Source organism: Lucilia cuprina, chromosome 4 (assembly GCF_022045245.1).
Source record: "Lucilia cuprina isolate Lc7/37 chromosome 4, ASM2204524v1, whole genome shotgun sequence".
In the NCBI taxonomy this organism is placed as follows: domain Eukaryota; kingdom Metazoa; phylum Arthropoda; class Insecta; order Diptera; family Calliphoridae; genus Lucilia; species Lucilia cuprina.
Window position 1 is genome coordinate 42,524,848 of NC_060952.1, and position 27,721 is coordinate 42,552,568.

At 27.6% G+C, this 27,721-nt stretch overlaps 2 protein-coding genes across 5 annotated transcripts in view; one reads left to right on the forward strand and one right to left on the reverse strand.

The window, feature by feature from the left end:
* Window positions 1–27,721, forward strand: part of LOC111679321 (serine-rich adhesin for platelets) — a 143,561-nt gene that overhangs the window by 57,455 nt on the left and 58,385 nt on the right. The window lies entirely within an intron of this gene.
* Window positions 16,639–19,305, reverse strand: LOC111677594. Of its 2 annotated transcripts, none has more exons than XM_046948331.1 (7): window positions 19,129–19,305; window positions 18,331–18,427; window positions 17,874–18,265; window positions 17,687–17,807; window positions 17,444–17,628; window positions 17,230–17,383; window positions 16,639–17,154 (listed from the first exon to the last, which is right to left on the reverse strand). In XM_046948331.1, the coding sequence occupies exons 1-7, from the start codon at window positions 19,129–19,131 to the stop codon at window positions 16,691–16,693; spliced, it is 1,416 nt and encodes a 471-aa protein (XP_046804287.1). In that variant the 5' UTR covers window positions 19,132–19,305; the 3' UTR covers window positions 16,639–16,690. The 2 variants fall into 2 exon arrangements, with proteins under 2 accessions (XP_046804287.1, XP_046804288.1); XM_046948332.1 differs by having other exon boundaries at window positions 16,842–17,154; window positions 17,331–17,383.

The following is a 27,721-nucleotide window of genomic DNA, read 5'->3' on the forward strand; positions in this document are numbered from 1 at the left end:
CTTTTTATTGTTTGATTTATATTTTTATTTTACAAATTGGTGAGTAATTTCATAAATAATTAAAAAAACTATTTTTAAATTTTAACTTCCAAACACAGTTTACATAATCTAAATAAAATTCCTTAACAGTAAATAAAATCATATCATTACATTTACATACATATTTCAATTCAATACAAATTTCCCTCATATTATTTAATTTATCAATTTTATTCACATTTTCTTCGCATTGATTTATTATTAACTTATGGCGAAAACATTCCCCAACATGTGTTTAACACAATTTTGTAACAAATTTATTATTGACATTATCGATTTCCCAGGAAAACGTTAAATCTCAGAAGTGTTAGGACAACGACATTGATTTTGACTTAATCTTAGCTCAAAAAGCTCTTTATTATGCATCGAATAAAATCTCAAATTGATGATAAAACATTCCTGACAGCACGAATAAAAAAAAGGTAAAGAAATCTTTGTAGACAGAATTGAAATAATCAGTAGACAACAATTTGATGATGATTTTAGACACATTATATGATGGGAATTTCGTAAGAAAGTTGTTTTTGTTTTTGGGCAAAAAGTCACCCGTATTAATTTGTAATCGTATATTTGTACTTAATTTTACTATATCAAGCAGTTCTGTGATGGCTGTCTCCTCAGTGATTTAACTTTATGATTGGAAGGTAATGATTACAATTAGTAATGCATTATATAATGAGCAATAACGAACTTTAATTACGTTTAATTACAATTACTCTATTACTTTTAATGATAATTAAATTATTACAATTACATGTAATTATAATGGAAGACCTTTCATTTATTATTAGAAAATTAAGAAAAGATAAAAAATGTAATGATTACATTATTACAATAATTATACATTATTATCATTTTCAATTTTTTATCATTAAATCTACAATTACTTCTTCTACCTTAGTCTATTATCTGAAAAAGTCATGTCTGTAATTGTAAAAACTTCAACTACAATTACTTCTAAAGTCATGTTTTGTTATACATCAATTAGTTATTAAGTTGAACTATAACCAATTACAATTACATGTAATTGTAATGGAACCACTTACAATTATTGGTGGCGTGTCATAATATCCATGGACCTTATGACATACTTATTTGAGAAATGACCCATTAAGTTCTTTGTGCAAATATTAAAGTTCTTTTTCCAAAAGAACTTAAATAAAATTCCTTTATCTTTATTTTCAAAATAAAGGATTTTTTGTATATAACTCATATGGAAGATGCTGCTTCCCCTATTGGTGACGCGCCAACTTACAACCCAAAATGTTTACATGGATGTTAAAGTTCTCCTTGCTAAATTTGTTAAGATAAACTAATTTATGTATTAATTTTATATAAAAGGTGCCACGCCCCCATTCTGAAAGTCCGCCCAATTTTTGTGCTAAATAATCATATTGACTTTAAAGTAGCTCCGACAAAATCTTAAGGACTCTAACTGTTATATTTTCTCAGATATACTAATTTAATATTTTCTCAATATAGAAGGTGCCACGCCCATTATAACCACTCCGCCTTAAGAATTGTCAACTTCGCTTCTTCTTATTGGCTAATTTTGACTTTGCAAAAGTTCACATCTGGTAAAATAATAAATTTTTTGACATCGACTCATCACAAACCCACGAAGTATTTCAAAAATTCATTCAATGTAATAAAATACCTATAAATTTAGCAAATTAAAAGTCCTTTAAAAAATTAGAAATATAAAATTGCAATTTATAAAGTTGATTAAATAATTTTGTTAATATGATGTAAACTTCATATTTGTTTAATTTAGTCTAAATCTTGATCTACATATTTAAACAGATCTATTCAAATCTTAAAAATCTCATATTTTTAAAAAAGTTAATCATAATAATCCAACGAAAAAATTTGTCGAATTCTTAACTGACAATTGTAGAATTAATTTTGTATATTTAACCATTAGACGAAAAGAATATATAACATTACTTTTAGCACGAGAGGGGCAGATTCTTTATACAATTCAAGTCACGTAGCTTTCATTTAAGTTTTAATATGAATAACTGTATACATATAAGACTAAGAGGGAAAGAGAGAGAGATAAATAATTTCTTATGAAATCATTAACATGCACAAGTAAGAGACACACAAGTTTATCAAACTTTACACAACATGGCAAAAATAAAGAAAACAATTATTGGCAAAAAGTGAAAAAAGAAACAACATAACTATAGTTAAGCCAATTCTAGTTGCTCATTTGGCTTTAAGCCTTAAAGAAACCGATAAAAAACAAACTTCTGACAACTAGTTAAAACATTGTTTTGCAAAAAAAGAAAAAAAGAAATTATTAAAATATTTATGTGCATGAATACACATGCATATGTACTATACATGGCAATGAGTAAAATTCCATATGAAAAAATACACTAAAGTTGATAGGTGTGAAAATAGTTAGAATTTAAATTGGGTGTTAAATACTTACTTAGAAAATCTTTAAATATCCTCACCTGTTAGTTTGAATTAATTTAAATTTTTTTTTTGCAAATGTTTGCATATTTCCGTAACACTTTTTTTAGCGACAACTAAAAATTTTTTAAGGCAACAAACGGTGACATTAATATACCATCAAACACTTCTTATACCAATAAATAATAAAGGTTAACTTGACTTTATATAGATACATATGTATCTGCGAGGCAGTCTGGCGGTTGGTTTTAATTTCTCAATGTTTGTGGTGCGTTATAAGCAGGGTTAGGGGGTAATGTAAAGTAATCATTAAACCTTATCCTATTTATTTCTAGTTCATTACAGTTTCAATTACAAATTACATGTAATTAAATTCAGATATTTGAAATTTCAATTACTTGTAATGTGTGTTTGAAGTATTACCAATTACAATTACTTGTAATTGAGTAAGTAACTTTAAAAATTTATTTATTGTAATTGAAGTACAATTAATAACAATTGCATATATGTAATTGTAATTAGAGATACTTTTATTAGAATATGTTATACTTGAATTACAATTACAAACTTGGATATAAAGATACTAGATATTTGGAAATTATTTGTTAAAAAAAACTGAAATAACCTTTGGGCCAGGCTTTAGGGGGTAATGAAAACACATAGTAATTCATTACATTTGTAAAGCTTCAAATACAATTACGTCAAATGTAATTGTAATTGAAAATTTTTAAATTCCTAAATACCGGCATCAACTAGTTTTCTAAACAATTAAAATTATGTTTCCTGGGTTATTGTCATGTTTGTACTTTTACCCTTTATTTTTCTTATAACTAAAAATTCACTTTAGGGAAATTTGAAGTATATTTTTCATCGAAAACACTTGACTTTACTTTCAGTCTCATCTGCATAACTGTATGAATACTTGTACATATGAACAGCTTTTATGACTTGTTATATACAAGTACTTAGAAGCTTCTTCGGTTTTGTAGTTATGAAAATATACTCGAACCCCAAACCGGAGGTAAATATTTACTTAAGTTTCATCTCTATATCGTACTGTTTATATCGTCAACTGAAATATGAAAAATTTAAAAATTATATTTTTAAACGAAAAGCTGAAGAAATAATTGAAAAAGTTACTATTACTGAAAAAGATAAGAACAATGTTGTTCTTGAACAGGGCAAATTTCAGACATCTTTATTTTCTCAAAGGTGATTGAACCATACTCCTATTTATGTTCTAACTCCCATCTAACTCCCTATTTGTTAGCAATTGTTGAAAGTACTTGCCTCCAATGTGATCATCTTCTTGTTAGGATTTAAGGTAGCGATATATTATCCTTATATGCTAAATGTGTGTAGTACACTTATTTCTTGAAAAATAAACGAATAAAAAGTATCTTTAAAGAGTTCTTGAATGAAATTGACAAACGTTTAAAATCTGTACGCAGAAAACTATTTAAAACCCACAATCTTATGACACTTTTTTAAACATTCCGGGACTAAAGTCTCATTCTTTTTGCTGTATGTTATTTCGACACTCGCTCGCTTACAGATAAGTACTTCAATATGTACTATAAAGTCAGGAGTTAAAAACAAAAAAAAGAAAACTTATACTGTTTTACTGTGCGTCCAATAAAGGTTTTATATATTGTTTCTATGTGTGTAAAAATATATATTTTTATACCCTAACTCAATATGGTGGGGAGGGTATCATGCGTTTGTGCTGATGTTTGTAACACCCAAAAATATTAGTCCTACACCCACCTTAAAGTATACCAATCGGTTTCTGAGTCGATTTGGCTATGTCTGTCTGTCTGTGTATCCATGTAAACCTTGTGTGCACGCTACAGGTCGCAATTTTCAACATAATTTAATGCAATTTGCCACATACTCTTTATTTAGTCCAAGGATGAACGCTATTAAAAATAGTTGAAATCGGCTTATTATTTCGCCTAGCCCCCAGAAAACTGTAGCCACAATAGGCCATTTGGGCTCATAATTACGTTAAATGTTCTATTATGTCCAAAAAATCTACAAAAATTTTAAAGATATATCCATATTTACACCTACTATGGCCCACTTGTAGAAAATCTCTTTTATGTCAATAATAAGAAAAATATTCCGGAATTAAGGTAAAAATCAAATTATTTGCTTTAGTATTAAAAACATAATCAACATTTTAAACATTCGTATTGGGATAGTGTATCATATAGTCGGCCATGTCCGATTCGTGTTTTATTCCAAAATATGCACCAGATGTGGAGAATACATCGAGAAATCATTTGCCATCGAAAACTTACTTTGAGGTAGTGAGTTATAGAGCTAAAACTTAAAAAAAGACTTAGGCATGTACATCCATCCAATACCTTCGTTATTAAAAAATTATACTGGATTTTGTTTAAATTGATAAAAAGCTTTTTTAAATCCACTTTAATAAAAAATATTTAAAAAACTTTTTAATTTCCTCCTCTCCAGACGATAAGAAAAAATTAAATACAGTCTTGCTTAAAATCGATAAATTCCTCTTGCAATTTGTACTTAAAATTACACAATTATTTAGTACTTTTTTTCTTACATAACACAAAAACGTGTTAACTTTTAAAATATATAAAATTTAAAAAAAAAACTCTCCCAAAACGTGAATTTATAAAAAAATAGAAACCTTAAAGACTATTAAAATAAAATAGTATTTAAATAAAACTCGTAAAAGAAACAGTAACAAAACGGAAATTACTAAATTGAAACGTGCGTGCACATTTTGATGAAATTTTTGTGATTTTTCTGGCTTTCAAGATGAGATGGAGTGACAAGTCACTAAAAACAACAACTAAACTAAAAGTAACAAATGAATATTTATAAAAATCGTGCGTTTTTAATTGTATTTCTTTGAAAAAGAAATAAAATATAAAATTGTATTTGATAAATTCTACAATTACCCCGATAAGGTTAATGAACTGTCATAGTGACATACACTCACGCTAACTAACACCCTTTTGTTCAATCTTAAGCATTCAGTAGCCTATTTAGGCCTTACAATCGAAACCCATTTCTTCCCTTTCCTTTTTTGGTTAAATGTTAAAAGGTTAACGGTTTTTGTTATGTTATGTTCTGCTGTTATTTGTTTTCTTTGAATATTTTTAGTTCCTCTTTTGACATTTAATTTAGTTTCGCTGCTGTTTTTGTTTAAATATTTAATATTTATTTATGACCAAAATGAAAATAAAAGAAAAAAATGTCCATAAAAGCGGAAAATTAAATCACGTTTATGCGTTTAGAATTTTTAATTTTATTTATTTCATTTTTTTTCTTTATTCAACGCTATTTTTCCGGTTCTTTTTCTAGATTTTTTATTGAGTAAATTAAAATTGTGACTTTTGGTTAAACAATATTATAATTGGTTTTAAATTATGGTACATTTTTTATCAAAGAATTTTTCTGGATTAGAAACAAATCAGTTTGCATAGTTTTTGTATTGGCAGATATAATATTTATTTATATTATAAATGAATGTTAGGGTTAACAAAGCATATCGATGTTTGTCGTTATGAGGGAGAATCATATGCATTGGACTAACCCAGCAGTTTAGTCGGACAGTCCTGAACTATTTAGTGAACCTACCTAGTCATCGATCGCCCAGGTGACACTTGTTCTACAGGGTAGTCAATCGTCGACCCATAGATTACGAAGAGACAGCAAAAAGCTTAAGTTTGTTTTTCAATTATCCACACTCTTGCTTTCAAAGGAGACACTAAATTGACGATTGTTTTCACCCTCGTTTACAAAGAGTTTAGAGCCAACCAGGTCGTTAGATGTAAATGGAAATCACTATAGTTTTCGTATGCATTGATTCTTTGACGAGCTTCTGGGAACTATGACACATTCCTTAGTGATTTTATAATATACTGGACTGTATTTAAGAAGAAATATATAAAAATACCACTACAGGGAGTACGGTGTGCATGTTGCTTGACTGAATTTGGGGCATGAGCACTATGTCGGCCTAACAGTGCCTATCTTTACCAAATCTGACTGCATATATGGGAACGATTATACAGAAAAACCTAGACCTTCCCGATTGATATTGATCAAGTGAAAGATTTAAGTAAATCCTCGTTCTAATCACAACTTGTTGATCTATGCAACTACAACTTGTTGATCTATGAATTGAATATAGTACCAACTGACGATAACAGCCGGAAACAATTACTGCGATATCAGTTGATGTGGTTAGATCTAAGACCGTAAGAGACCTCTAAATTTTCATTAAACAAGAAACATGGACAAGAGAATACCATAAATATGCTTTATCAGAATCTGGGAATTTTTTTCTTGCGTTGCCAAAATTATATAGAAATGTTGGGCTATGTCATTCTTAATTAAAGAATAATTATGAGATAATTCAAAAGATCTACTTCCATGAAACTGTGTTTATGAACATTGGACAATAATAGCGCTTTAAGAATAGTGAATCTTTAGTAATGTAATGGCATACATATTTCAACCTAACCTATATTTTCAGTAATAATTGTCTGCAACAGTACAGCAGATCATTGAAAATAAATAATCTAGTGAGCGGTAAAGCGATTTTATAAATGTAAAAGGATCCATGTATTCCTCCACTGATTTTAATTAAATAATAATAATTTGTATTTTATTAATTTATTTTTAGTTGTTATATGCAAATTAATTTGTAGTTATTCAATGGAAAATATTTATTATAATTAATTTATTAAAAATATACTTATCATCTATATTCATATTAACATATTTGCCTTGCTTATATACATGTACATTAGGTCTGTCCTTAAAAGAAGTTAATTTCAGTGGAGCGAGGTGTTGTTTTATTGTTTGAAATATTTTCAAATAATTTATTTTAGCGCTAGTTAACAGTAAAAATTGCAAAAACTTAAATTTGAGGGGCACTTGTAATATATGCATATAAATAAGCAAATACTAAATATTTAAATTTATATTAACACTTGACTAAACAGGGAGGACATTTATTGATTGATTGCTAATAACGAAGATGAAATTTATGAGAAAATAAAATATATTTAAAAGAAATTAATAAAATATGATTTAATTTTCCAAACCAACAAACTGTTTAACAAAATTTCAATAATCGTTGACTATTACTTATAACGTAATTAAGTAATAATAGTTATAGCTATATATACATATGTAATTTTACATTACTTTTACAATAACAAATGAATTGGAATCATACCTTATACATATGTTCGTTTTTAATAATTTTAATGAGATCTATTGTTAAAAGTGTTTCAAAAATAATTTGACATATCTCCAAGGACCTACAATAATTAATGTGAAGTAGGTCTCTAATGATTTTGTACTTTTTTTTAACAATGTTAACATAATTACATTGTTTAAAGTCTCTTCCCCATTCCTCCCCTTAAAAGTATATTTACATATATGTAAGTATCTGTATATATAAAAATAAATGTATGTTTATTTGTTTGTTTTTTGTGGAATTTTATAAACTCCTAAACGATAGGACCAACTTTTTTGATATTTCCAAAGTGTCTTCGTATTTATCTTAAAGGAACTATGGGCTACATTTTGTATTGATATATCAAGTAGACAAAGTGTCACGATAGTAAGTATTAAAAATATGCTGTAACTAGAAATCGTATAGGCAACAACGATAACCATATGAACATGTGTAAAAAAGGGACATATTATGTATAGTGGGCATGACACTTTCAAATACAGAAAATATTGAATAAGTATATCTGAGAAAAAGTGAGAGAGAGAGTGTAAAAGTGAGAGACCTCAAATTTTGTAAGAGCCCCTTAAGTAAAAATATGGACAACATTGACAACCATATAAACAATTGTAAGAAAAATGAATAGACTGTATATAGTGTGCATAACACTTTCTACATACAGAAAATATTGAATTAGTATTTCTGAGAACATATAAAAGTGAGATTTTAAATTTTGTGAAAGCCTTTTAACACAATGACAACCACATACATAATTGTAAGCAAAATGGGCAGACTGTGAGTGGGCATGGCACTTAATAAATACATAAAGAAATAATATATATATAACAGCTAACAAAATTTTTTTATGGGAATATTGTTAATAGTGCAGCGAAGCACACTGGGTATGCTAGTATATACATAAATAATAGTTTTAAATATAATTTTACCCTTTAGTTTAGTTTTCTGTTAAATGCATGCTTTAACTATTATCAGTCAACGTCATTATATTCATTATTTATTCATATTCATGTCAATTGTTATAAAATTGAAATTGAAAAAGAAAAACATGTTGAAAATAGTAGTCGATAACATGTTAAAACTAACAGACATGGCAGTACAGAAATTAAGTTGACAATGATGGGGAACTATTAAAGGTAATATCCAAATACAATTACAAATACTTACGAGCTACTATTGTATTCGTATCAAAAAGTCTGCTTGTCTATCATGACTTTACTTGGCAATGGGGAATTGACCAAGTTGCTTGGTTATTTGGACAGTTGGTGTATAGACAGTGGAACCTAAATAATATTAAAATACTACTTTCATGTTTAGTAATTTAGATACAGTTTGCTATATTAGCTATATTTTCAATTAAATAAGAATATATTGCTTCATTCATAACAATGTTCCACTGTTGCTCACCTATAAATAGATTAATACCCAATAACAAAACATTTAAAAAACAGCAACAAAAACGTCAACACACACTTCAATGCAACAGTAAATGAATGCAATATATGACAAGTTTAAAAAAATATAGTTTTAAGTCAATAGTGAAACCTACACACGATAAAATATAACAATTGCAAAAAAAAAATCCAAAAAAGAAAACACACAAACATTTATTTTTTACAATAGAAATTGGTTGTACTACACATACATCAAACAACTAATACTAAAAATATATACTATTAGTTTAAGTAGTTTTGTGTATCTGTAAAAACCAAAATACAATAGAAGGAAGGTATCAAACCATATTTAGAGAGTTTCATTTCTTCTTGCGGAGGTATAATGCACAATCAGTAAGTAATACAAAAAATAATGACAAACGTACAGACAGACTCATATAAAAAGGAAGGAAAACAAATTGAATGAAATAAAAAATTACATTCACACATATTATTATATTAAATTTATATATGTATTAAGAGTGTTTTATATATACATATATGCAGTAGGAATAATGGTAAATGCTTTGAACTTCCTCATAGAAAAATTCCATATTAAGTGAATGCACCCGAAGGCTCTTATAAATTTTGGTAAAGGAATTCACATCTACCCGAAAGTAATTTATGTAGGTTTTAATCGTTTTATTAGAAATTATAAGTGAATTTTGACCTTCAAAACATTTTCTGAAGGGGAGTTTGTATGGGGGCTAGGGTCAAATGAGGCCCGATCACTATAAAAATTAGTAGTGTCATTTATAGTTCTATAAAACTATGTTTTGCAGATTTTTAACAAAATTATGAGCCTAAAGTCCCGATTCGGAAGGTAGAAATACTGGACCGATTTTAACCATTTTCAATAGCGTTCATCCTTGAACCAAGAAAAAGGTATGTGCTAAATTTCATCAAATTATATTGACAATTACGACCTGTAGCGTGCGCACAAAGTTTACATGGACACACAGGCAGACAGACGGACGGACATAGCTAAATCGACTCAGAAAGAGATTCTGAGCCGATTTTTATACTTTAAGGTGGGTACCAGTATTTTTGGGTGTTACAAACATTATGACAAACGCATAATACCCTCCCCACTATAGGGTATAAAAAGGACAACAATCATAAAAATATCATAAAGATGTTTGATATATGATTATTTGTAATTATATAATAATCAAATAATTATTTGAGGTTTTACGTTAGCCGGTTAATAATCGGATAATTAAAAATTATTCGGTTATTCGAATAAGAGGAAACTAACATGTGAAAATAGATTCCACTTATAGAATTGCGTACTCCGATTCTGATGTCCTTATAAAAGGACTTCAAAGTTTAAATTTTATAATGCTAATATTGGTATCAAATGAAAGCTGGGAATCTGTACATTCTATCTATATTATTTAATGTCTCACTTAGGAAAAAAAAACGAAAATGAAATTAAATTAAAAAAGGATTAATTTTCGACTCAAAAACTTGTAACAATTTTTTTGTCACAAATTTTCTTTAAGATTTCCAATTCTTTTTTGATGATCTTGATGATTTGAAATAAATTATATTATTTCGAAGCAAAGGAACTCAGCTTCATTTGAAATTAATATTAATACCAACTTTTTTATATGAATTTGGAATTCCATCTTTTAAAGTCCTTTTACAGGAGCATAAGAGCTGATTATGAAAAACTAAGTACACAGAGTTAATACTAATGGTCCACAGTTTCCTGTACGCATAGATTTATTCATGTTTGAAAATAACTTTTGAACGGTTTATAAACAAAAATATTATTTTCACTTCTTTCATTTACATAGTAATTTTACTGCTAAATAGTGAGTTTTTCTTAATCGGTTAATTGATAGAAATTATTCGGTTTATTCGTTATTTGAAATTTGACAATTTTCATTTATTCGAACGATTAATCGTCAAAAATTAATCGATTAACCGAACGACGATTAATCGTTTAAATACTCTAATAGATAAACATGAGATGTTATGTCCAAAAGCTTTAAATCTAATATTTGGAAATATGTATTTGAAGACAATTCTTCAAACATTCAGAAATTCTTTAGGAAAGTAAAACTTGATTTCTGGTCTTTGACTTTTAAAAATTCTGTTGCCCTGTGTTTTTTTTATGGAGGTCTGCAAGCTGTTTGGAATTTACTTGATATTTTTTGCTATTGTTTAACTCAATACTGTAAAAAACTCTTGTATTAAGTAAAAATAAATATATTTTTTTCATTGTTTTTCTTTTACAAACTAGTGTTAAAATATTATACATCAGTAATTAAAATACCTGTATTTGTCACATTATATTAAACATTTGAAAAAAAATAGAAAACAATTTACTGCATATATTATAAAAAAACATAATTAAATTTTTTTAAAATCATAAATTTAATATTTTTTCTTTGAAAACCTATAAAAACTTTCCTGTTGAAAAAAAAAAATAGGGAACCCTTACAGAAATAGCTATAAATACACACAACAATTGCATTATAAATGTAAAATGAAAATGAATGACAACAACGTTATAGTAATATGTATAAAAAATTATAAAAAACACATATATTTTACAAAGGAAATGTCATTCCATTCATAATTCATTTTCAACAAAGTAAACTCAAATGAACACAACTGAAAAAAACATCAAACATTAATACAATAAAGGAAGAAGAAAAAAATTGCAACAGCAACAAACTTGATAGAGAAGGTAGGTTACTTGACAAGTACAGAGACTGACACAATTAATACAATTACTTACATAATAACACATCACAATACAATTGATTTTTCCTTTGAAACAAAGCAAAACTTACACATGCACATTTTGATAATGTTGTTTAATTTAAAATAAATGAAATAAATTTTAATATAAACTCAAGGTTGAATAAAATGTTTTAAATTTTAAAATTTGCAAATGTAAATGACAAACAGCATTATACATTGAAATTTGGTTACCATGTACCAGTTACTGGATTAGTTTCATATACATATGTATGTATATGTTCCCAGGACAAAGGGGTTAACGCGAGTATGATATTATACGCAAGTAATTACCACGCTGTTTCACAAATAAGGAGTTAATTAAATAAATACTAAGAACGCCTGCAAGAAGAAGTCAAAAACAATATATCAAGGCTAAAAATTAATTACTTACATAATATAATATTTGTAAGTCACTTCTTCTTAATAAAGCAGACATTATGCAATAGTCATTGATTAAAGCAAGCTGTTGAGTAAGTATAAGTCATTACCATGTTTTTGCTGGGTTAATCCATCTTCCTTCTGTTGACAAATCATTAAAACTTTTGCCATTCAATATTAATTTTAAGTCAAATTAAATAAATAAATAAACAAATAAATGAGTTAATATAGTCGGTCATAACCGGAAATATAATACTTTACACTAGTTATGAGTGCATTAAAAATTTGTTGAATTTTTTATTCCTTAAAGAAAAGAGATTTTCTTATGAATTTTATATACGTTTAAAAGCTCTATTTAAGGGTTCGGTTGTATGGAATCTATAAAAGCAAGTTTGAAGAAATTTCAATTTGTTTACAATCTTCCTGTCTTACGGATGGATCCTATTAAAAAAGATTAGAATCGGTCCATAGCCTTTATACCTAGTTTAACTCTTTCACGCACAAAACTAGACCGCTATAGTTTTAATGGATATGACTTCTCCACACACTTTATTTTGACGTAAATTGATCATTTTTTTATGAAAAATGGAAAAAGTGTTTTCGAAGGATATCGCAGGATATTATCCTTTTTTAACATGTGGTGTCATTAAATTCTAAAAACTAACTAATTTTCCTTTAGAAATAACCTTTTATTGTAGCTGTGAACTCGAAATTACGCTCTATACCGAGAAAAATATAAAAAATCGTGGGGAACCGGTGTCCCGTACGCGTGAAAGAGTATAATAAAAGAAACCATTAATCGAATTAAAAAAAAAAAAATATTTCAATTAAACATAAAAACAGAATCTGTTAATTAACACCATGTTCAATTTGGTAGTGCATGTTGAAGGCTACCGGCTACACATACATATGTAAAATAACGGTATAATGGTAGTTAATAATGACCATAGATTAATGAATATACGACACTGAATTTACCCTGTAGTTTTAAATGTAACAGTTGCCAATTTTATAATTCTCAAGGTTTTGTTTACTTTTGTTATTAACTGAATTTTCGTTCTTTTGAACTTTTCAAGGATATTTAACACAAATCAATACTTATACACTAACAACCAAATCGCTTACAAGTAATTTAGTGAATAACAAAAGACCGATTCTACTTATTAACACATCCAATGATGGTTTCGTGAGCAATAGGTACTTGATCAGGTGTTAAAATATTTTATCTATAAATCTATATATAATAAGTATCCGAATATTGTAGAAACAGATATGTAATTAATTTCCTGTATGTAACAAAAAGTTAAAACTTTGTATGACTAAATATGAAATGCATACTACTTACTGGTCTTTCCATATGTAGAAGTGTAAATACATATGTAATTATACGCATAAAAATTAATATACATATGTATGTGCGTTTAAGTTTTGGTGTTAAAGTCTTATTGACAATTATTGTAATTGTAAACATTTGTACAGTAAATGTACATATACATGTATTATCATATTGTACTGCTCACATACATATGTACATATATAACTTTGGAAAACACATATACTGCCACTTAAACTCAGTTGACTGTTTTTTTTTAATCCATAATATTCATTTATGGCCAATTTTACGCTGTTCTGTATTGGCTTGTTAAAATTTTTTACTACGAGTGTTCAAAAAAAGTGCTTTTATATTCAGTTGTGGATGATAGACGTTCATTCATTATTGAGATTAATTCATAGTAATCAGATTCATTACCCAATAGTAAATTTATAATATAAAGTTAAGTCAGTTATTTTCTGCTCTGTTTTAGTCCCTTTTCCTGCTACCGCTATAATTTTCAACGCAATCGAAGAGAAGGATCCGAGTCCTAAAAAACAAGCAACATAAGACCAACACGCTTGAACAGACCTTTTCAGAATCATATGTAGGAATACTTCTTAATCGAAACAATGCAGACAATCATATTTTTAATGGGGCCTCAGTTCCCTACCATCAATTAGAAATGGTGTTCACAATTTTTCTGCAATCTTTTTGAAATGTGTATTAATTTACTTGGTAATCCTTGCAATGATAGCCACTTGCCTATTAACTTACTTTTCATTGTTTACTATATATTGTTTTGATAAAATGGAAGTAATTTTATAACGTATTATTGATAATGTGTTAGTCACCTTCTCCAGTAAGGTAAAGAGGCTTCATGCGTTTTTTCATGCGATTTTCATAAACTGATTTTTCTAATTGGTCGTAAACAATTCTGGTAAGTACTGAAAAAGGAAATCTTTTTTGAAAATATTATAAACTATATTCATGAATATTTTCAATCGCTGATAGGTAAATGAGGTCCTTTTTAAAAAAATACAAATATAATAAATTCAGAATTATTTAAATATTGTAATTATTAATTGGATTTTCTACCAATCTATTTGCAAAACCCTTGTTAATTTTCTACCTCGTTATTAATGAGTTATAGTTAAACGTATTAAGCGTAAAGAAAAAAAAATATATATAACATACTATCCGCCCACATTTCTTTCCATTTGTATTTTTATCATTTGTAATTAAGTCTTTTCATGTGGAAACTGTATAGAATAATCAACATTTTCATAATTATTTGTTACATATTTAACTGTTTAAATAACTATTTGTTAATACTCGTTCGAGTATTTACTTTATGTTACCACAACTATTTTATACATATGTATTTATGTATATTCCAAGTATAATCATTATTACTTTTATATATATATTTTTTTGTGTGAATGAAAGATTATATAAGTAATATTTTCAAGTTTTATTTTTTTTTTGCGTTTTAACATGTTTCGGCAAAAAGAAAATTATTATTAAGGTGACAGTTATATATTGTTTAGAGTTGCCCGTGTAATGTAAAATATCATAGATGAGGATAATCAAAATAGCAATTACATACTTTCAATGGATGTGCCAACCAATAAAACATTTCATAAGTAAACTTAAGTAATATTCTTAATTTCTATACATTCACTTTTTCGGTTCGGAAGTACCACCGAACCAGATTAGCTACATCCAGCGTGCTTCAATATCCTTAAATCATTATAGCTATAACACCTCGTATCGCCCGTGATAAAGTTAAGGAGCTTTATTAGTCCAACTAATTTTCTTACAAATATTCATATAAATGTCATTGTTGATCGTGCAAAATTTAATAATTATTGCACTTTAAATATTTATATTAGTAAAATGTCAGTTAGAAAATTTTCTGAACTCTTATTGCTACATATACATTCTCCGATATCCTAATTTAATATATTTTTTTATATATTACTAAAACACACGGATTTTTCTTCAATTGTTTGTATGCATGTCGAAGTATCTCAGATAAACAACTCACAAAATTTTTAAAAAAGTTTTCTAGAGGTCTTTATAAAACCATTTTTCGAAAGATGTAATTTTCCATGATGTAATGTCCATAGACGATATGAAACACCAGAAGGTGTAATAGTGTCCCTGGAAGTTAATCTATTAAAAGTGTCATAATTTTCATAGACATTACAGCACTTTATAATTTGTTTAGAATTTAAGAGAGGAACATTCTTATCTCGAATTGACTAAAGGACACACTGTGATAAGTTGAGTATAAGTTAGAATAAACTCCAATGCAATCAGCTATGTAGGAAAATCGCTTATAAATTAATGAAAGGGTAGTGACGACCTAGTACCCTACTGCATTTTTGCTTACCTAAGTTAGTACATAATTAAATTAAACTCAATAATAAACATCAAATAACCAAATCTTTGTATTATCAGCTCAAATCCAACATTTTATGAATCACTGAATATCAGTGATGCTCACACAGAAAAAAATAAAAATCGTATTTGACTACAAAATTCACAGATCTGAATCCAAAATTATTCAATTTCCAGCCTATAAAGATTTTTGTCTCATTGACTACGACATTTGTAATTTTTTGTCTTGTTTTGGTTTTTTACAGTCGATAAAAAAAAATAATCAAATCAACTAAAATATTACTCAGTCAAATTTTTACTACCCAACAAACTTTTTTATCAACCCAATAAAAGTTTTTGTTAAATTTTTTAATTATTTTTCGATAAAATAATTTTTTGGTTTGATTATAAAATTTGTTAAGTAATTAGAAAAAAAATTGATAATTATTTTAATTAAGACAACCATTTTTTTTGTTGGATTTTATGCCAATTTCAATTAAAAATATCATTGATTTGACTAATTTTTTTATCAAATTTGCTTTTTCCACCCCAAAAAAATTTTTTTTTAAATTTATTTTTACTTTTATTAAAAAAAATATATATAATAAAGTTATTACAATGAAATATAATATGTATATACATATTTATAATTGTACATTTTAGGAACATAAATAATCAATTTTTAAGTTGTAAACAATGTTTTATAGTTTTGCATTATTCTTTTAAATTAAGTATTTCATTAATTACAGTGAATACTTTTGAATATTTCTTTTCTGAATTAATTTCATAAAAAAATTGTTGCATAAAATTATAAAATAAATCAGATTCTATAGGAAACTCCAAGTTAAACACAAAGAATATTTTAAATAGAATATCTACAGCGGTGATTATTTGTACCATTGGATATTTAATTTCATCAAAATAAACAAAAATTTCTTTAACATTTGCAATTTCACCAAGAATTAGCAACCTTGGTTGGATGTTACATTTTTGAAGTTTAAGGAGTTTTAATTTCATATCCAGTTCCTCTTTGGTTTCTGCAACTATGGCAAACGAATCTTGGGAATCTGTTACGGTAAACTTTTTTCTGATTTTGGCTCCGGCTTTGTCTGTAACTACTTTCTGCTGAGGTGGAAACAAATAATGTAGGCAATATAGAATAGAAAATATCCTCGATTCTGAAAAAAAATCAAATGTAATTAAGTAAATATTAAATTTCAATTATATAACAAGTCAATAATGTAGTAGCTTACCACTATCGCACGACTTTAAATTTGTTAGCATTTTTGAAACGGTAACATTGGGTACTTTAGACTGAAGCAGATGCAACAATTTACTTTCCGTTAAAACCCACTTAGTTTTCATGTCTTTAGCTTGTGGATACTTAAGACCAAAATCGATGTCAATCTGTAAAATTTAAGTTAGTTAAAAATAATATAATTTGTTGTGTAAATAGAGTTAACTTACTAATGTATATCCGGAAGGTTTGATGTATTCAGGCCATAATTTTAAGATCTCGGATGTAGACTTTGATTCCTTAATTTGCTTAAATCTACATTGATAACATTTCCTCCAATATAAGTCCATTTCATCGTTACTATAGTGTCCACTTCGAAGAATTTGAATAGCGAAACTGGAATCTTTTTCCGGAACTAAAAGATATGATAAATTTGTTTGACACGCATAATTTTTTTTTAACAATAATCTTACCTAATTCATCACGCAAGTTAGTGTCAGATTCTTCTTCAGACTTGAAAATACCTTTTGATAGTCGTTTTAAATTAAATATCTTGTTGTAAAGTTTACCTCTTTTCCCAGTATTATAATATTCCTGAAATTATATAATAGTAAATTTGAATTTTTGTATATATTTTTTCAATCAAAAATTAAACCTTACCAATTCTTCTGAAGGAAAAATTTTACAGATTTCCTTCTCCAAATCAGCACATTGCGAAATTGATAATTTATAACCCTTTGCTTCTATATATTTGGAAATCGTGTCAATAAGTAAATTGCGATGACCCTCATGAAGAATTTTATTCTTTTCATAATATTTTAAAATTTGTTTGCCGTTTTCAGTATCTTGGAGAATAGTATTAACGGAAACAAATTGTTGTTGGTTAAAACATCTTGGTTTTTCTAAATTAGTACTTTCATCAATATGCGTCTTTTTCCATTTTTCAAATTCATCTTCAAATGTTACCATATCACCGATAGGAAGACCATAAAAAAGCATATCAATATGTTTTGGTTTGAGTATTTTTAATACCTTGATCGTAATATGATGGTCTGCAAAGATAATAAAAAATCAGTTGATATTATAAGTGAATAATTATTACTTAAGAAAGACTTACCAATAAAATGGTTATAAAAATGTTTAAGGTTCCAATCCTGTAAGAGGAGGTACAAATCATGATCAGCCACTGTAGATTCATCGGTTTCTGAAGATTCCTGAAATTCCATAATATTAACAAATACTGTGATAGAATTCTTTTAATTTTATAAATATTCTTCCCATAGAAGTTGTAATTTTCTCCACGGGAGGGCCAGTTATTTGTTCGAAGGGAATAATTTCAAAAGAAGGAGCTAAAGTCGATATTTCGAAGGCTCCAAAATGACGGTTATATTGACTGCTAACTTTTTTGCAACATAAAGCTATATCTTCTTTTCTAATTTTTATTATATAAGCTACAATATAAATGTCAAAATCATTTCGGAATGTCCCGATATAAGATTTATTGTCATATTTAAAACCAAACAAAAATGCTTCCGAATATACACTTATGTAATTGTATTACAAATTTTGTGGCGAATTCCATAACAGTTTCAAAATATTTAGTATAACAAAAAGGTGGGTTCGACGATGATTGATTACAAAAAGAACTGTCCACGTTTAAATTCTCGGAATCCATACAAAGGGACTTACTTGTTTCTTCCTCTAATATATTATTTACATTTTTACACAAATTAATTTTTTTAAAATGATTCAAAACGTGTCTCTTAAAACTGTCTTTAGATGAAAACCTTTGGTAACATTCCCCAAAATTACAAATAAAATTGGTTCCAAAAGGTGTGTGTTTTTTTAAATGCACAAAATATATTTCTGCGGAGTCAAATGCCTCATCACAAAAGGAACACTTAATTAAACTTACCATCTTTATGTGGCTTCCGAAAAAAATTATAGATGTATGTACATAAATAATTAAAAAAAATATTATGTATATTTGTTTATAATCACTCTTCACTTTAAGCAAAAACGCGTATTAATTGCAATTGTAATTACTTTTATTTTTTAACAGATCACTTTTTACAAAATACGTCCGTCCACATTGACTAGCAAAGTAAAACTAAAACATAAACACAAAAACATAAACAAACAAAAAAACCGTTGATAATTTTACGCGTGTCTTGTTTGTACATGATCTTTCATACAGATGTTAAACAACAACAATATTAAGCTAAAATATGATTTGCAAAAAAAAAAAATGTAACGTCTTTTTAAAGCGTAGTAACAGCAAATTGCATAGCAACAGCAAAGAAAAGTACAAGAAAATGCACTCGATGACAAAATTGTAGGTGAATTAATCAAACTGACTAATTTTTTTAGTCAAACAGATTAATTATTTTATTAAGTGAATTTATCGGATGCTATTTTTCTAAAGTCATCTTTTGAATAATTATTTTATCAACTTAACTAAATTTTTAATCAAAAAATTGTCTATTTATGAAAAAAAAAATTGTAGGCAATTTTAGAGCTCCAGTTTTTTCTGTGCATGTAAGACCGCTTTTCAAATTATCCAAGCTCAAGCCCCAGTTTATAGACCCGTCAGACTAGAGCTATTGGTAGCTCCTCTTTACCCCCGGATTTCAATACACCAAGATGGGATCTAGAATCAAGGGAATATGCCCGGGGAGACAGGCATTATGACACTTATGAAATTGTCATAACGAACATGGACACTATGATTCAATTAACTTTTCAAAGAGGACATTGTAAGGGACTTAAATTAAAGCCCTATTTTAATTTTAGTTCACTACGCGAAACTGCAGGAAGAATATAAAAGACTAGGATTTTCAAGTCGAAAGATTTGTCTACAAAATAATCAATACATTATTTAACAGTATTTTAAAATTCTTGACACGGAGATGTCATTGGTATCATGTACATACACAACCGATTATAAATATGTACTTTAATTTGTCGTTACAAATAGAGAGTTAAAAAGATGATTTGTTTGCCACTACGAACCTTAGTTTCGCGTTTATAAGTTTTTATTCTGCAGGGGTAGGTCTGCTGATTTACAAAAAACCCAAAACAAGTACTAGTTGTATGTCTACTTGTAAGTCATTATTATATTACTTAAAAGTAATACAGGCATTACGTATCCGACATTGAAAAGTAAGTTGTTTTATAGATTGTTCAACAAAGTTTTTGCTGGGAAAATATTTCTTTCTTAAATAATTGCAACACTTTATAATACATGCATGGCAATACTGTTTCTAAGTGCTGTATAAATAGGAAATTATTTAGTTTTTCTTTTCTTCTCTACCATATGAATTTATTTATCATATCATGTGGCAGTTTTTATAGCTTATAATTTTCTTTTGAATAAGTACTATTTTTTGTTCAAGCCCAAGAGATGATGATGATGGCTTTGTTCAGTGAAAACCATCATATATTTATGTCTTTATCTTGGATTTGTTACCATTAGTTTTTGTAGCAAAAAAAAAAATAAAATTCTACTTTTGATAAATACTATTTGGTTTGTATTAAGAAATTTTTTAAGGGGATTTTTAAAACTTTTTTCAAGAGATGTCAGTGGAAAAAAATTTGTGGAAATAAATTACAATGTTGTTTAAGCAAGCTTTTTTTGCATAAATTTAATTTATTTGGCCGAAGAAATATAAAGTTTTGACTAGCAGCAGCTGCTGCTTTATTTTTTGGATGATATGTTATAGCGATTATTTTTATTTGCGGAAAAGTTTTCGTCTTAGCTTATTATAGGAAATGACTTATGTGATTACTTCAAAATTTATTAAAAAGTAATAACACATGATGTTTATGATGGATGTGCTGAATATTGAAGGAGTGGGAATTTTTTGTTTTTAAATTCCAAGTACAGGAAATACAATTAAAATGTTTCAAAGAATCTGTTTTATATACTGAAGAAATTATTATTTCTAGTAACTTACAATTTTTAACAAACACAATTGTTCAATTCACAATCGATGTTGTAGCGTTGTATGCGTTGTATGTCAGCAGCTGCTACAATAGTCATAACAATGTTGTTGGTATTTTCTATGCAAAAGCTCTATACAACTCATACGACAATTTTTCATATGTTTTTCGAATGTTGTGAGAGAATTTTAGTGTTGTCAATTGTTTATTTCAACATATAAACAAAAATTCAAACGATTTTAGCATAAAAAACGATAAAGTGGTAACACTGAAATCAAAAACAAACAGCTGTTTACAAATACAAAAAAACTAAAATTTTATTAAAATAAAGTTTATTTATTAGTTTAAAATGTGGAATAAAGAAAATAAAGATTTGAAAATTCAAAGAAATTAATTTGGTTTATTTCGCATTTTTAATTAAATTAATATTTTTTGATTTTTTTTATCTTTTGACATTGTTATGTGTATTTGTTTTGATTGTTTTTTTTTTTTCATTGCGAACATAAACTTATGACTTGCTGCAAAGATCTGTTCACAATCACTGTTACTACACTTTAGTAGGTACAATATACAACTTGATTGTGAATTGAATAAATATATAAACTAAAATATAAATTACTATGATAGTAAAGTCTCTAGAGTTTATATTTTTGTCACAAATTATTAATACAAAAAACAACATAACTCACATTAACCCATATTTAGTACATTGACATGTGTTGCTAGTTCTCCAAACAAGGTGTATTCCAATATAATGCCACTAGAGTTGTGTTCAAAAACACCATAAATTATGTATAGTATATATACTGTGTGTTTTTTTATTTTATTTCAAACTTTATCCATAAAATATATTTTTCTTTGTTAACACCATCACCAACATAAGTGTCAAAGTAATATAAAGTTACATTTTAACATTTTCAATAAAATATATTTATAAAAATTACCTTAAATAAAAAGTTTTAAATTTAATGCTTTTTTCAGGGGCATTCTTTTGTATCAATTGTAAATAGTCAATGACAAATGCAACCTATTTAATTATTAAAAAAAAAACGTTTAAAGAAAACATCTTCCTTGAAAATAATGTCTAAAACAGGTTTTAATTTGGAAAACAATTTTCTAGTTGACAGCTAAATTTAAAAGTTTGTTAAGAATGTTTAATGTCAATTGTTTTTTATATATTACATACAAATAATAAAATAAAAATTGTTCTCATATATTCTTAAATATTTGTTTAGTTTTTTATCAATTGTATCAAATCTATGGTTGAAAGAGGTTTGTGACTAAAGGATGATTTGACATTTATTTGCCTAACGGAAACGGAAATCCTTAAATCGTTTTAAGCTAAATAGAAATATAAAAAATTATGTATGTGTTTATTTTGGCCTTTAACGTTATATTTGAGAAAATGCCAAGCATTTAGAGTTTTATAGAAACCCTCAAGGATATTTTACAACAAAAACGCTGAACACTTATACTTATTACTCACGAACATCTTAAAAATATTGAGGTTAAATATATTTAGAATTTACAATTCCTAAGGCTTCCTTCTTTGAGACTCTTGTCGACTATGTTTTACCAATAATTATTGAAGGATATCACGATCTACTAACTTTTTTACTTACTATTTATGGTTATTCCTAGCCACCGAGCATCCAGGTGACTAGCTATTTCTACATGTGCTTATCCTATCGTAACCCCATAGATTACAAAGAGACAGCAAAATACTTAATTTTGTTTTTCAAGTGACCACACAGATTGACTCTTTGTCGAACCACTGGATATGTCGAACGGGGTAGACTCACACAAAAAGCTGATTCGATCTTTATTGTCTTATCCGTTTATGTCAGGGACAAAGTTTTGTAGAGATTCTTCAAATCTTCTCTCTTATTGTTCATTTATCAAACATAGAATATGTTGCAACTTGTTAAACATGTGTTTTATCAGACTTAACAGATTGCGTCTTCAGCATTCTTGGCCATTGTCATGATATATAATACAAAAGACATTTCGATATTTCCTGGTTCGAAATTAAGAAATTAATTCTGTCATTCTGTTAACCACGTAGTTTTCAATGTCACTATATACCATCAGCATTAACTTTAGGTACTCTTCTCTACTTTTAGCTACTCCACTTACATATAATCACATATATAAGTACTTATTTTGAGTTTTTTTGATTTTGAATGAATAGGACAGCGGACTATGAGACTTTTTTGCAAAAACAAAATAACTTTTTGACACACAAAAACAAATTATGTATAATAGTTATTTTACTTTTTAATGTCAGTTCCAATTGGGATGTTCTTAGAATGTTCTGCAATGATCGAAACAAACAGTAAGTGAACGTGGCAGGATCATTTCTATAGGATTATATATTCAAAATCCCTTTAGACCTCGGAGTCGATTTAGCTATGTTCGTTCGCCTATATATCTGTTGAAATTAATTTTTTACAGATTCAAGATATCTTCGGGATAAAATCATCAATAATTCTGTCAGATATATGTACTTTTGAGAACTTTTTTAATTAAAAACAGTAAAATCCGTCCATAGATAACGAAGTTATGAATAAAAATGCTCTAAAAAGGATCAACAACATTGCTTATTGGAGAAAAACGTATGTTTGAATGTGTGTTGGTTTTATTGCTTTGCATATTTGGTAATTCTGGTGTTTTGTTTGGATCGTCTTACATTTTTGTTGTTTTTTGTTTTGTTAGTGATAAAGTAATGGTAAAGTTTTATAATTTTATAAAAATAGTCTATTTTTAATACACTTTAGAAATGGGTATATATGATTCGAAAGAGGCCAATAAACCATTTTACTTGTTTCTAAAGAAAAGTGAAACTTGCAATATGTCACTGAGTCTGGAAATAATAATTGGCCCCTGGCCGTTTTAATTAAGTTATTGCAAAATAATTCAAGACACTTTAATTCGTTTTATGTTAACTTTATCTACGCAACTGGTTAACTTGTAAAATAGATAAAAATAAACTTTTGTTACTTTTAAAAAGACCTAGCAAAAAATAAGAGTCAAAAACTGTACAAATGTATTTAAATAAAAACTAACAAACACAAGTAGGAACCTTATCATATAAACACAAATTTAAATTTTATATTAAAAAATTAAATACCTGATTACTTCATATACTAAACTTACCTCGTTATCATTACTTAGTGTTATTAGTCAAATCCCACAGAAAACAAAGAAAAGAATTCATCACTTTCCCAAACATTTAACATTCTTTACCAAAAACACAAATCAACATTAATCATACGTCACCCACAGGACCACATAAATTATAGAAATAAAAAAAGGACTCACTAAATACATTTAAACTGGCGTGTCACCAATTAGCCAGGGTGTGTAAATTACAAAAGTAGAAATTTACTAAAATTGCGTTAAAATTTACATGGTTGATGTTTTATTTCTTTTTTTCATTTGCTTCAGTTACTTTGGTTCTTTTGTATAAACATTATTTATCATAATTGTTTTAAATTGTGGTTATTTAGTTGAACGTTAATATTTTTTTTCTTAAACCAACACGACATTTTTTGAAATTATAGTGGTTAATATTTTGTAAAGTTTTTAGTTTTATTTTTTCAGCGTACATATTGCATTAAAATGTACTTGCAACAACCACATGTTACCACACCACACCACAAATTAATCAACATAAAATTTACTTTTTTTGCAGAAGCTCAAATTAAACCACATTGAATGTGTGCAAAACTTTTTCTCTATTTAGCTGTATTGTTAATAATAAAAAATTAATATTACAATATTTCAGAATTGGCTTTTAATATAAGGTAAACTTTAAAATTTAAAATGTTGTCAAAAACAGTATAGGATTTAACAAAAGGTTTTAAAAATCTTGTATTACCTGTCAGCTGTAAAAATTTTATTTCGATTTATTGGTTTATGTTTCATATATCCACTAAAGTAAACTACCTGAATATAATTTCAACATTTACACATGTGTTGTAAAATTTTCCGGCATTATTTTCATGAGTATATAAAAGTAATAACTTACACCCACTTAATGTGGTTAAAAACTATGTAATAAATATTTACAAACAACTGCATATAAAAATGCTATAGAATTTTCATTAAAACCCTGCTATTTTGGGCGAGTGTCCCGAACTAAGGATTTAATCTGTCCACTACCACTTACCCTTTGCAAACAACAACCAACATATAATTTGGATTACAAATGATTTTGTAATAGATTACTTTTGCATGCTAAGTACTTTGTAAGGAACAGTGCAGATAAATGTTGATTTTTCAGGAACACTAAAGCAGTGTTTTTCTTTCTGCTTTCCAAATCATACCAACAAGTCAAATGATCCATAACTGCTGGGATATACCTTTGCAAGCGTGTGTGTGTGTGTTTAAAACAGTACATGTCAGATGATTATTTAGGATAATCCAAACAAAACACATGTATGTACACAAGTTAAGTGGCAACGATACACGCACACGAAGATTTTGAAACACAGTTAACAAAAGCTAATAAAAATAATAAAGTTTAAATAAACTCACGTATACGCAGACCACATAAGGATTTTAAATGACACGCACACTTACTTACCACGTATGTATAAATATGCTCATATCTTAACGGAAATGCTGAATTATAAAAGTGAGAGGGATTATTAAATATTGAAATGATTTATAAACAGCAATTGTAAACATCCGATAGAAATATCAAATAAATTGGATAATAAAAATTTTGTTTGTATTTATTTATTGTAGTGTTTAATTGTTCGCTTTAAAAGGTCAATTAAATCGTAAATCTTTTATTATGAATTTAGTTTTATAAAGTAATTTTAAGCACAATGATTTTTTATGAATTATAGAAAAATATAGTTCTGTGTGAAAGGTCAACTCGTTGGAAAACTTACAACGAAAAGAGTTAGATGGTTGGATATATTCTTCGTTAAAAGGATTTGTTTAGTATTGAAAATAGACAATATTGATTCACGATTTCACTTTCATATACATTTACAAAAAATAGTAAAAGACTCAACAACTTACTTTTCTACGACTGCGAATTTACATATTACCTAAGGCAACGTATATATGGTTGTCAAATCTTTTAAAGGTGGCAGATAAATGTTCAGAAAATGTCTAACAACTGTGTGAACTTACAATGTTTGTTAGAAACAACCATGTAATACACTTGTCAGATAATTTTTATTGTCAGAAGTGTTAAGCAATCATTGTCAGATAAAAAATAACATATGAACCTAAAATAAGATCTGGCAACTTCTGTTATGCGACTGTCTGACAACAGTGTAATTTGACAATTTTGGCAGATAATTATATTATTTGGCAATGTAAGGTTTTTTTTACAATCGTCTGAAATGACAACAAATGTACCTGTTTCTAACTAATTTTGTATGTCAACGTTGTAAGATCTGACAACCGTGTATACTTAACTTAATAAGAACTTAATTTAAAACTTTTTTCATTTAGGATCGTTTTAACTCAAAATGAGCCAAAACCATCAGTTGACACATCATGGCAAATCAGTCGTTTAGCAGTCTATAAAGTCCAATCTAACTTAAAATAACATATTCATTATACCCTACACCACTTTAGTGGGTAGGGTATATTGGGTTTGTGCTGATGTTTGTAACGCACAATAATATTGGTCCTATTCACATCTTTAAGTATACGAATCGGCCCAGAATCATTTTCTGAGTCGATTTAGCTATGTCCGTCCATCCATGTTAACATTGTAATCAAACTACAGGTCGCAACTTTGAAGATAATTTAATAAAATTTGGTACATGATCTTCTATTGTCATATATGACCCTAGCCCCTATGTAAAGCCCCATCAAAATTTCACTTAAATGTCCACAATTTTATTCAACAATAAACGGCTTAAGTATGTATATCTGAGGCAAGGTACAATTGAACTTAAATGCTTTATTATGGCAATTGAATCACATTAAATTTTTGTAAAAAGTGTATGGTATTATATGGTCGGCATCGCCCGACTATAATTTCTTACTTGTTTTTAAATATGTAGATACATAACCGATTAAGAAGAATATAGAAAATTTTGTATGTAAAGTCATTTTCCCAAATTACTTTAAATTTACTCGGCAAGCAGGCAAGTAATATTGAAGCAATGTAGAAGTACTTACTTGTGGGGTGAATAAGTTATAATTTTTGTTCGACGAGGTTCAAAAAATACTCGGTTTTAAATGTGCTTACCCGATCTTCCCAGGCTTAAACCCGGCTCTACAGTAATTGATCGAACCACAGACATTGGATAGATGCTATAGATAATTGCACTGATTCTCTAGATAATTAGCTACAAATCCCACTCAAAAAAATTAAACAATTTTATTAATAACAACCGTTCTGTTCCAGGTAACGTAATAAATAACTGTATTATCTAGATTACTTATTACCAAAGTTTTAAGATTTTTTGCTGGGTTAATAAGTAGTAATTAGCATTTTAGCATTGTGATGACATTGAAATCACTAATTAAATAAGTACTTACAAATAGGAGTTGAAGAAATATTTTGTTATAAAAACAAATTGCTCACATGG

Coding starts and splice junctions, on each gene's coding strand:
- LOC111677594 (XM_046948331.1), bottom strand. Junction 17,808..17,873: donor TTTTTCCTTCAGAAGAATTG/GTAAGGTTTAAT, acceptor ATATAATTTCAG/GAATATTATAATACTGGGAA. Junction 17,384..17,443: donor AACCTTCCGGATATACATTA/GTAAGTTAACTC, acceptor TAAATTTTACAG/ATTGACATCGATTTTGGTCT.